The sequence below is a fragment of the Haliotis rubra genome, unplaced genomic scaffold, assembly GCF_003918875.1.
Source record: "Haliotis rubra isolate DU_JTF1 unplaced genomic scaffold, ASM391887v1 Scf283, whole genome shotgun sequence".
Classification (NCBI taxonomy): domain Eukaryota; kingdom Metazoa; phylum Mollusca; class Gastropoda; order Lepetellida; family Haliotidae; genus Haliotis; species Haliotis rubra.
Window position 1 is genome coordinate 485,845 of NW_025766925.1, and position 12,967 is coordinate 498,811.

The 12,967-nt window shown below is 38.3% G+C and overlaps 1 protein-coding gene across 3 annotated transcripts; it reads right to left on the reverse strand.

Moving 5' to 3' along the window:
* Positions 1-958: 958 nt before the first annotated feature.
* Positions 959-10,893, reverse strand: LOC124281370. 3 transcript variants are annotated; one of them, XM_046717408.1, is made up of 3 exons: positions 10,671-10,893; positions 2,110-2,347; positions 959-1,306 (listed from the first exon to the last, which is right to left on the reverse strand). In XM_046717408.1, exons 2-3 carry the CDS (start codon positions 2,282-2,284, stop codon positions 1,149-1,151), a joined length of 333 nt encoding a protein of 110 aa, XP_046573364.1. In that variant the 5' UTR covers positions 2,285-2,347; positions 10,671-10,893; the 3' UTR covers positions 959-1,148. The 3 variants fall into 3 exon arrangements, with proteins under 3 accessions (XP_046573364.1, XP_046573362.1, XP_046573363.1); XM_046717406.1 differs by having other exon boundaries at positions 2,110-2,352; positions 10,671-10,891; XM_046717407.1 differs by lacking the exon at positions 10,671-10,893 and adding an exon at positions 10,052-10,094 and having other exon boundaries at positions 2,110-2,352.
* Between the last annotated feature and the right edge of the window lie 2,074 nt (positions 10,894-12,967).

Consider the following 12,967-nt stretch of genomic DNA (forward strand, 5'->3'; position numbering starts at 1 on the left):
TCGTTATATCCCAAATGCGCAGATTGATGCTCGTGTTGTCAATCATTGGATTGTCTGGTCCAGACTCGTTTATTTACAGACCGCCGTCAAGTAGCTGAAATATTGCTGAGTGAGGCGTTTAACAACCAAAATACAAAAATGACATTTATGGTATACGACATTCTTCTGAGGCAGTAAACTTCAACATGGAATATGTTATAAATCAATTTGGGGAAAAATCCTGAGATTTTTATGTCTTCGATTTCCTGCATCTAGGATGAAATATTTTCAAAACAGACACTTGCCCGAAACTGTTGTAGTGCTGTTCCCGAAATACAGGGAAGATAACACACCTTCCCTTGGACCAAGCAGCAAGTAATATGCCCCAGTCTCTAGTGTGCTGTCTTAGATGAAATCATCCCGCGAACAGACAGACAAACTGAATTATCTCTTTACGAATAAATTACACTATTTTGACATGGTTTCTTGAGTTTATTTTCAAAAAATGCCTTTAAAATTCTTGATCGTCGACCTTATCTGGACCCACTGACAACAGCGCTCTCGACATTAAATGGAAGATTTAGTGCGAAACGAAAAAGAAAACGTTTTTGCATAAAGCGACTTAGTACAGATGAAAACCAAGTTCTCAGAATCACATAATGTCAGTATTAGATTACTTTACCAACGCAGATGTTAAAAAACCTTTCTCAGTTCGTTCAGGTAGGAGTGCACAGTAACTGAAATGTCTTTGAATGAAGATAAAATCATGCCTTATATCCTGTTCTTGTAATTTGCATACATGGATCTACTCTCAAATACAAATTATCGGCCCCAAAACAGATTGATAATGATGATGAGGGGTGATAGGTGGGTTCATTGAATACATATTCTGCACCGGCAGTTATTTTAGTTCTCAGATCAAAGAACAGATACTCGACGCGAGGACGTGGGAAAAACACAGCAAACGATGACAATGCAAAACAGTTCATGAGATAATTAATCAGCATATTTACATCCTTTGTAATCTCACACTTTTAAGACACAAATTCACATTCAACATCAACTTTATAATTATCAGTCGGTACCGTCCGAGATTATCAACTTGTACAATGATCCTCCTGCTGACGTTCATTGGCGTCATGAAGACATCATGTTTTCTGATATTGACGTCACTTCCTCCCTGGTAGTCCGGGGATACTGCAGTGGCAGGCGTCTCCGCCCAGCTGGATGGAACACAGATAGTCGCAGATGTCTGTCGTGGTAGATGGCGCGGGTGTCGTCTGGGAGTGGTGGGTGTGATTGTTTTGAACTGCCCGTTCCTGGATATCTGGGAATAAAGCGACATGGACGTTAAGAGTACAAGAAGATGGACATCGGTTACAAAATATCGATATATGCAGGATTAAAATAATCGAAGACGTACAATGGTTTCGCGGCTATTCACCCTTTACATATAGTCGTTACTCAATATCATCACTGTTTCAAAGATCCAGCTGTATGATTTTAACAACTGTTTTGCCTTTCGGTATATTTGATTTGTTTAGCTATCTATCTCAAGACAATGTTTTGTCTTCAACGCTCTATAGAATTTGTTTCTGCAAACAGACTGATTATTTTTGGCATTTACTTTGACTCAAACAAAGAATTACTATTCAACTTGGAGCTTTTAAGAACTTTAAATCAGTGTATGACAAACCTTTCTGGAATATTATATATTACACAAAAGAAGCTAAAGATCAACCGATGTTAGACAGGATATGCAGCAAGCCACAGTTGAAACGAACTCAAGAGGGATGTCTGATTCTAGTTCGATATAACCGCACTTTGTTATACGTTTCTCGACTAAAATATACAACAGGTGACCGAACAAAAGTTGGTTCTATCCGCCAGTTCGAACTCGTGACAAAACATTTATCCATCACCGCTACGAAATTTGTTCTGATATAACAAATCATCACCAGTAATCACAAATGTAATGTGTTAAATCGAGATGATTAATAAACAAATAACAAAAATTATACACGCATATCGATTTAATTCTTTGTCACCTTTTAGAGCGAGTTTTACTTATCATCATAAGTGTATGCATTCAAACACATAGGGGAAACAGAATAAAATCTTCGTACTAACGATCAAATCTGATGAGGTCTCCACTCTTGACACTGGAACAGTCGCAGTGGTCCGGCGTCCTCACGTAGGGGAATTCATCCCCACGAGAACAGAAGATGACGCATACCAGTGGGGAGGCGTACACGTAGCACGCTGACAGCGCCAACGTTGCCAGGATGGGCACACACGACCGCATGCTTGATTCAGTGGATTTCACCTCTTACAGTGTTCGACTTTCTTGAACGCAGTATGTATGGAACTGATCTGGGAAATAAACACATGGATCAAATACAAAAGAAGCATAAAGAAACCTAATTGTTGAAATCTACAAAATTAATGTTTTCATTTTGAATATCAATCGGATTCGATGTTGCAGCATAGATACTACTGCACGGGTGCCCTTGTTCTCAAACATACATGTGCGACAACAGTCAGAAAATAGAGAATGAGTGAGTGAGTTCAGTTTTACGCCGCACTCGGCAATATTACAGCTACATGGCAGCGGTCCTGTAAGTAATCGAGTCTGGACCAGACAATCCAGTGATCAACAACATGAGCATCGATCTACGTAATTTGGAAACAATAACATGCGTCAACAAAGTCAGCGAGCCTGACCACCCATTCCCGTTAGTCGCCTCTTACGACAAGCATGGGTTACTGAAGATAAATTCTAACCCGGATCTTCACGGGTAAGAATGTCATAAGAGCCTACAGCATACCCATACTTCAACTTATGAACTATGGATTAAACTAACACACCCAACACACCTCCCTCTCTTACCATTTTAGTATCATAATGAGAATTATTTAACTTGTTTGAGTGGCATTTTAGAAGTTGAGACGTACAATATATAACAAGTTTTATGGATAACAACTTCTTTATAAGATCCAAAGCAGCTCCTCGCCCATCTCAACAGCCAACATCCCCGCATCAAATTCACCATTGAAACAGAGCAGAACAACCAACTACCTTTCCTTGATGTCCTTGTGTCCCGCACCTCCTGCAACCAACTCCAGACCTCCGTGTACAGAAAACCAACTCATACGGATCAATACATCCACTACAACTCCAACCACCCACCTAAAGTCAAGACCGGCGTCATCTCTACATTGACCAGAAGAGCCAGAAGAGCCAAAAACATCTGCTCAACAAACCTACAGGAAGAAATTGAACACCTGAGGAAAGTCTTTGTGGAACGCAACCACTACCCACCTGAAATAGTCAACAGAACCATCGAAGCAACGCTTTCACCTCCTGCCAAAAGGTCTAAACCAGAATCAGCCCCCATCAAGATATCCATTCCCTACATTGGTAAACCATCACACCAAATCAGCCGACTCCTGAAACAACAGGCAGGAATAGACACTACCTTCTCAGCGTCCTCCAGCCTCAACAACCTCCTCCATGCCAACGGAAGAAAACAACCCACCGTCAACAACAACAACCCGAAATGTGTTATTTACAAAATAGACTGTGATTGTGGACAATGCTACATAGGTGAAACATCCCGACCCATCAACACCCGAGTCAAAGAACATCGCACCTCTGTTGCTAATTCCGACACCAAATCAGCTATCTCTGACCACATCAAAGCCAACCCCAATCATCAAATAGAGTGGTCCGACATCACCATTCTCGCCAACAACCAAACGGACTTCACTAAACGCAAGCTCACAGAAGCCATTCACATCAAACGCCACAAGCCCACCATCAACCGTGACCAAGGATACTTCATTCCATCTGCTTATGATCCACTCCTCCACCAAGCCCAGTCTATTGTATAAACATCGCATCCATTGTATAAACATCTCATTGTAACTACATCTCTGGCTTCCACTCACTATCCTTTATGTACTTACTGGCTTCATCAGCTTACTGCTTAGCCAATCATGGCAATTATGTTGTTTCCTTTGTCTATTATGTTGTTTCATTGTTATATACAGTATATATATGCAGCTCCTACACTTCATGTATCACTCTTGCTTGACAACGGTACAAGAATCTGTATCGAAACGTCGCACTCACGAAAATAAAGAAGTTGTTATCCATAAAACTTGTTATATAGAGAATTATTTACTAAATGATCTCTATCTATATCACTCAGAACTGCTTCACACCTAAGACATCTCAGAACAGAGCAATTAAATTCTATTTGCCTCTTAAGTCAGCTGATATAGACCTAATTTGTTTCATTATTTATGACAAGGTAAGGTCTGGCCTCTACCTTCCATAAACATGCCGTAAACCAGAGTACCACGCCAGGAGACAGAAAACACATTGTCTGCTTGTAGCCAAGAACATTTGGTGGATCTTTATGTCTTAGGAGCTATGTTACACTAAGCCCGGATACAGGGCTATGTTTGTGAGCTACTCCACAAAGTGTTACGGTGGCAGGGGTACACTTATTTATGATAGTCGTAACGTAGTGCATTAAGTCCTTGTAATGTGAGATACCACGTCCCGCCTCTTATGTGACTTACAGGAATTCGCATTGATGGCCTTGTGGTTAGATGCCATGTGTAACAATCGTGGGTACGTCGTATATACCACAGCCAGATTCTACCACTGCTGGCGTGTACTGGAATCTATACGGTTCTCAAGTAGTCGTATATACTAACATCAGATTCTACCACTGTAACCATGAACTGGAATCTATACGATTCTCAAGTAGTCGTATATACTAACATCAGATTCTACCACTGTAAGCATGTACTGGAATCTATACGATTCTCAAGTAGTCGTATATACTAACATCAGATTCTACCACTGTAACCATGAACTGGAATCTATACGATTCTCAAGTAGTCGTATATACTAACATCAGATTCTACCACTGTAAGCATGAACTGGAATCTATACGATTCTCAAGTAGTCGTATATACTAACATCAGATTCTACCACTGTAAGCATGTACTGGAATCTATACGATTCTCAAGTAGTCGTATATACTAACATCAGATTCTACCACTGTAAGCATGTACTGGAATCTATACGATTCTCAAGTAGTCGTATATACTAACATCAGATTCTACCACTGTAAGCATGTACTGGAATCTATACGATTCTCAAGTAGTCGTATATACTAACATCAGATTCTACCACTGTAAGCATGTGCTGGAATCTATACGATTCTCAAGTAGTCGTATATACTAACATCAGATTCTACCACTGTAACCATGAACTGGAATCAATACGATTCTCAAGTAGTCGTATATACTAACATCAGATTCTACCACTGTAAGCATGTGCTGGAATCTATACGATTCTCAAGTAGTCGTATATACTAACATCAGATTCTACCACTGTAAGCATGAACTGGAATCTATACGATTCTCAAGTAGTCGTATATACTAACATCAGATTCTACCACTGTAAGCATGAACTGGAATCTATACGATTCTCAAGTACATCGATTCTATATACTAACATCAGATTCTTCTACCACTGTAACCACTGTAAGCATGTACTGGAATCTATACGATTCTCAAGTAGTCGTATATACTAACATCAGATCTCTACCACTGTAAGCATGTTACTGGAATCAATACGATTCTCAAGTAGTCGTGTAGCTGTGTTGTGCTGGTACCTAGATGCACTGCAGTGTTTGTTTGCTAGTTCTGTTGTTCATTTATGTACAGCTTCTGCAAGTTCACACATACGAATGACATATCCTGTAGTTGGATACGTTTTCAATTACACGAGCTTTTATAACACATTATTTGAGAGAAACCTATGTCATGATAGGTTTGCTTGTTTAAAAACGAAAATGAAATAATGTGTAAATCCAATGTTTGTTAGAAAGGTTGATTACTAAACAAGAAAAATATGAATATATATGGTGTTGCAGCTGTTGCTGAAAAAACCATGAAGCTTCCATATAAAATCCCAGACTGTGCGCTTCTGATTAGGAGTCAAAAGCCTTGGAACCCAGAGTGATGAAGCCTTCAGTTCCCTTACTGTATTGGCTGTGTGATGTCTAGTGAGACGTCGACCAACCGTAATCATATATATTAAAGATATGGCCCGAAATATATATGTTTTTAGAAACTTAAAAGTCTTTTTTCAAAAGTCTCAAGCATATTTATTTTTTCCAGACACTTTCGTCTTTCTTAAATGCTTTAATATAGAAAGTGACCGTTACTATATAAGAAGTGCATGTTACTATATCGGAAGTGCATGTTACTATATAGGAAGTGCATGTTACTATATAGGAAGTGCATGTTACTATATAGGATGTGACTGTTACTATATAGGAAGTGCATGTTACTATATGGGAAGTGACTGTTACTATATAGGAAGTAACCGTTACTGTATAGGAAGTGCATGTTACTATATAGGAAGTGCATGTTACTATATGGGAAGTGACTGTTACTATATAGGAAGTGCATGTTACTATATAGGTAGTGACTGTTACTATAGGAAGTGCATGTTACTATATAGGTAGTGACTGTTACTATATAGGAAGTGCCTGTTACTATATGGAGTGAGTGAGTGGGTTTAGTTTTACGCACTCAGCAATATTCCAGCTATATGGCGGCTGTTACTATATGGGAAGTGCATGTTACTATGTGGGAAGTTCATGTTATTATATAAGAAGAACATTTTACTATATAGGAAGTGCATGCTACTATATAAGAAGTGCATGTTACAATATTGGAAGTGCATGCTACTATATGGGAAGAACATGTTACTATATGGGAAGTGCATGCTACTATATAAGAAGTGCATGTTACTATGTGGGAAGTTCATGTTATTATATAAGAAGAACATTTTACTATATAGGAAGTGCATGCTACTATATAAGAAGTGTATGTTACTATATGGGAAGTTCATGCTACAATATGGGAAGAACATGTTACTGTATGGGAAGTGCATGCTGCTATATAAGAAGTGCATGTTACTATATGGGAAGAACATGTAACTATGTGGGAAGTGCATGCTACTATATAAGAAGTGCATGTTACTATATGGGAAGAACATGTTACTATATGGGAAGTGCATGCTACTATATAAGAAGTGTATGTTACTATTTGGGAAGTGTATGTTACTATTTGGGAAGTGCATGTTACTCCATGGTAAGTGCATGTTACTATATAAGAAGTGCATGTTACTGTATGGGAAGTGGATTTTACTATATAAGAAGTGACTGTTACTATATGGGAAGTGCATGTTACTATATAAGAAGTACATGTTACTATATAAGAAGTGCATGTTACTATGTGGGAAGTGGATTCTAATATATAAGAAGTGACTGTTACTATATGGGAAGTGCATGTTACTCTATGGTAAGTGGATTGTACTATATAAGAAGTGCATGTTACTATATGGGAAGTGGATTTTAATATATAAGAAGTGACTGTTACTATATGGGAAGTGCATGTTACTATTTGGGAAGTGCATGTTTCTCTATGGTAAGAGCATGTTACTATATGGGAAGTGGATTTTAATATATAAGAAGTGACTGTTACTATATGGGAAGTGCATGTTACTATATGGGAAGTGCATGATACTATATGGGACGTTGATTTTATCATCTAACGGAGGGCGTTATCGGTGCAATAAAGCAATCTGATAAATTTGGTATCCAAATCTGATAACTATGCAAATTAGGTGAATCCACGAACTACTTTCACAAAACTCAAAACACGCCATGCGAATCCTAAAACGTTTAATATTTCATTGATGACGTCGTCGAGAGTTTACATTATTTGTAAACAAACATGGCTGCCCCCATTCTCAAAATTGGTGATTCTGTAAGAATTGATTACCGAGGTTCTGGAGTCGTTACTGCAGTAATTGACTTTGGAAAACATGAAACGGAGTACTTCGTTCAAATTGAAGGTACGGATTATGAGATACGACTGAAAGGCAGTCGTCTAAGAAAGGTACCAACCAAGGATTTCGATCTATCGATCACAATACTGACGACGAATCCGTTCTGAAGGTATCAGAAACTGATATTGATGAGGTGATTACCCGCAGTGAAAATAGAAACACTGCCAGGAAAACCCTGCTCGATTTTGTTGTTCTTTTTAGACAGAAAGAACTTATTTTAAGCATGAGTTATGTTTGCACTGTATTAGCGACTAGTCACAACTATATGCCGCCCTCATGAACGACCTTCACCTTGGTGTACCGCTGAGTATTCTTACGCGACTGCTCGATTCTATTCATATAAATTTACGTACGATTTGCTTCTATTTTTAGAGTAATTTTAAGAATGACATTATATGATAAAGAGATTATTAACCTCGTCTGTTTCCGTATAATTAATATCATATATTAGGAATAAAAATTATGTATTATGCTCGCCAAAGGCTCGCACAATACAATTTTTATTCCTAATATATGATATTAATGATACGGAAACACACTCGGTTAATAATCTCTATTTACTATATAATAAGTGCATGTTACTATATGGGAGGTGCATGTTACTATATGGGAAGAGCATGTTACTATATGACATGTTGCTATGATGTAGGAAACACATCTGTTGTAGAATAAGGACAGGTGGCTATATAGGTCATGGCTCTGTGTAGCAAACATCATGCTTCTACTTCATGGGACGGACATGTTATATGGGGAATGGCAAGAGTTATGGTATATATATATTCCATGTTAGCGTACACGAAGACAGGTATCTGTATAGAAATTACAGGTCCTTGGTTCAGGCATGGACAGAGCTGTATATTAACTGTGCCTGCCTTTTACAAATGCCGTAATCGTTACCCCGAGACGGAATTGTAGGTGTTGGCTGCAATACTGGGTTGGTTTGTTGGAACTTTGGCTTCATTTCCTTCTTTGGAGTTTTCTTGTGAACTGTGTGCGAGTTTGAATATGACCTATGTGCTCTAACGTAAATGTTTCCAGTATGAACGTTAGTTTTGAGAGGCCATGATTTGCACAAGAATTGTTTTCTACTACCTTATTATACAATTCCGGATTCAACAGCTGTTATATTTTCTTTTAGGAACACGATTCTTAAGGAAGTATTACAGAACTTGGACTCGTTGGCTGTTGGTGTAAATTGCACTGCTTGTAGCTTCACATTTCTACCAGCATGTCGTATTATGTATTGTTTACATTGACAACTTTCGTCACCCACCCAACTTTACAACTGACTCTTAATCTGAAGATATTTCCATTCCGTTTCTTGTGCTGCACTCCAGTCTTACACAAAGAGATAGATCCCACTGGGGTCAACAAACATACCACTTAATCTTATAAATTAGACCATACGTCGAATCACTGAACTCAGAGGACTTGTTTTGAGACAACCAGTTTCATTCCTGGATCAATATGGCATTTGTCACAAAATGTAATGATAGCTACATATTGTTGTTTCATCTCTGACTATCTTCAAAAGTTAAAGACAATTTTTTTAATTTGGAACCATTTGTCATCAACTGTTTAAGACAAATGGAGAAAGCTGGACCTTCAATGATCTGAGGTGAAATATTGGGATTGGACGAAAAGCAAGGAGTAGTAAATGTGTATCAAGTGCGCTCCGTGCCTTTCTGACCTGTTTCTTTATGTATATGAATAAGAATTTCTACCTGAATTTCCATAACATTTGTCGCTGTTAGTTATCATAGGTTAGTGAGTGAGTGAATATTGCTTAACGCTGCATCAGCAATGTTATCACAGGTGAGGACCGTTTCAAATTATCATTCTTAGGTGGCACATTTAAAAAGAAATAAAATTTAGTCTGTCTGAATTTCCAAAACTGTTCTTTGTTCTTCCCATATAAACATTAACTGTTCTCCACAGAAAGATAATGGTGGTCGGAAATATAGCACTATATGCGAATATATAGTTACTTTCTGTCTGAACAAATAATGGCCATAAATTAAAGATTGTAATTACATAAAACTGTAATTCAATGACACGTTTGAATGAAGATGTTAGATAAATCCTCACATTGTTAAGTAATGTCATGACAGTCGCACTACATACAACCTGTTCTGAAGACTTCTAAATCTTATAAAAGCATGTTTTGTGTGTGTCCACACCTGCACCAAATATGTGTAATGACAGATAAATGTATCTTATGAAATGAAGTTATCTTGAAATGGAATGTATTCCGTCAAAATGTATTTCGTGTGTCAAGGTCACGGGTTAAATCATAGAAATACAAATGTTATATAACATGTATATCAAAATATATAAAACATATTCTAGAAATACGTTTCGATGTATCACTGAAATCATAATCATGTTAGTGTGAATATCAGGTGTCTTCCAGTTAGCAAAGTTCGTAAGAAGGCCACTGTCCAATACAGAGAAACGTGTGTACATACATAGCATATGGATTCATCCACAACTGCCATCATATTGTTCCAGTATGTACGTGTCTAATTACATAACTCTGGCATACAAATTCACATACAGGTCTCCATAACATATGTTATATTATCCTATTACACATTCTCGCAATGTAACAATACACATAAGACAGATACAGGTGTCTTGTGTTCTTATAGGAATTACATATTAATGTAAAATGATATTCAAATTCTGTCCCTAATGATAATATTCCTGTAAATAAATAAATAAATAGATAAATTTCACAACTAACCTTGTGCGCAATTATTTCAAGCCGGCAATATGTTGGTATGTGTGTGTTTGCTTGGCACTCCTCAGCACGATTGTCGGGACCGAGAACCACATTGGCTGTCACAAGTATTAAGAAACCTAGTATCTAAATGCACTAGTTCTCCGAGCTGAGATCATTTTAATGACATTTTGCCAGGTGAGAGGGTTTCCGGGCAATTCCCTGCTGGAGTCGAGAGTACTAAAGGTAGTGTTGATGATCAGCCTGTATGTGGAGGGTCTGTTGACACAGTTGACGGAGATAAGTGACTTGTTGAGTCGCAATCACTAGATATATGTTCCTTCCATTTCGTGTGTTCAAACACGGCAGATTAGAACAAAGCTGAATCATCACCGGAATATAAAAGTGCAACAGCTTCTTTCCTTGATGTAGTTTACCAAGAGATTACCGAATACGTTATGGAGGCACTTGGGGGTAGAATTGGGTATTTGAAGTACTGAGGTAATATTTTACCACTTGTGCCATGTTTAAGGTTCACTGACAGTAAGCGACTAAGGGAATGCTAATCAAATATAGTTTGCTGACTGATCTGGGTGGTAGTGGTGCTGATCTAACTGACTTGTCATTCTTTTTATGTCAGCAGTGTTGAGGTAATTGTGTCACCAAAGTAGTAAATGTGTCAGACCTGCATCACTTGACACGCCTTGAAGTGCTCACAGCGGCCATGACCCCACCTCTCACTCACTAACTCTTTGGCCTTTCGGTTTGACATGGTTATGCACTTTCTGCTTCTTTTGCTGCATTTGCGCTTTGATACCACAAGATTTTCTTTCCCTGGGATCACATCAAATGTATTCCCAGAGATCTCTGCATCAAACAAAAGAGTGTGCCTGAAACATTTGTCTTTATTTATATACTATCCTATAACATACGTTTTGAAAACATGACACTTTTTATCATTATTGCAACAAAATATTCCGATGACGTTGTCCATGGAAGTGACTATTCAATATACTACAATATGACACCATGGTACTTGTTTCATTTTTGTCACAAAGATATCACGTTGGCTCCATCAGAAACGGCTACTGAATTGTGCAACTTGATATGCCAGTGATATGAATCAAGCGAAGACACAACCACGACGTGGATGCGTTTACTTAGATCAGGGAGTAAACAGAAGTATCCTCTTCACTGTCTGCTGGGATGAGGACTGTCTGCTTGAATAACAACTGTCTGTTGGGATCAAAGACTCTTTACACAGTTGATGACAGATCCTGGTATTAAGGGATTGACTCCGGTGAAGAGGCGTAATGATGCATTGAATGAAGTTCTGCCCTGTCACAAGATGAGTCATGAGTCATGTTCTTTACCGAGTTAGATATATTCAGCCTAAAGTGTGCCATCTGTCCAGTATCTAAGCAGTGTAAAACCTTATAAGAGTTACTATGACTTCGTTCTGGAACGAGGACACACGCTGTATGCACGTGACGTGAGAACACTTCTACGTGCTCTCTATCCACCCTGCAGCTAACACCTCTCTATCCATCCTTCAACCAACACCTTTCTACTTCTCCTACAGCTAATACCTTTCTATTTCTCATACAGCTGACATCTTTCTATTTCTCATACAGCTAATACCTTTCTATTTCTCATACAGCTAACACCTTTCTATTTCTCATACAGCTAACACCTCTCAATTCCTCCTACAACTAACACCTCTCTGTTTCTTCTTCAACTAACACCTCTCTAATTCTCCTTCCACTAACACATCTCTGTTTCTTCTTCAACTAACACCTCTCTAATTCTCCTTCCACTAACACATCTCTGTTTCTTCTTCAACTAACACCTCTCTAATTCTCCTTCCACTAACACATCTCTGTTTCTTCTTCAACTAACACCTCTCTAATTCTCCTTCAACTAACACCTCTCTGTTTCTTCTTCAACTAACACCTCTCTAATTCTCCTTCAACTAACACTTTCTATTCCTCCTTCAACTAACACATCTCTGTTCTTCTTCAACTAACACCTTTCTAATTCTCCTTCAACTAACACATCTCTGTTTCTTCTTCAACTAACACCTCTCTAATTCGCCTTCAATTAACACCTCTCTGTTCCTTCTTCAACTAACACCTCTCTAATTCTCCTTCAACTAACACTTTCTATTCCTGCTTCAACTAATACCTTTATATTTCTCCATCAACTAACAACTATTTTTCCTACAACTAACACCTCTCTGTTTCTCAATGCCAGTGCTCGTGATGCAAGTAACACCTCCCAGTTCCCCTATGCCAGTGCTCGTGTTTCATTTAAATTTCTCA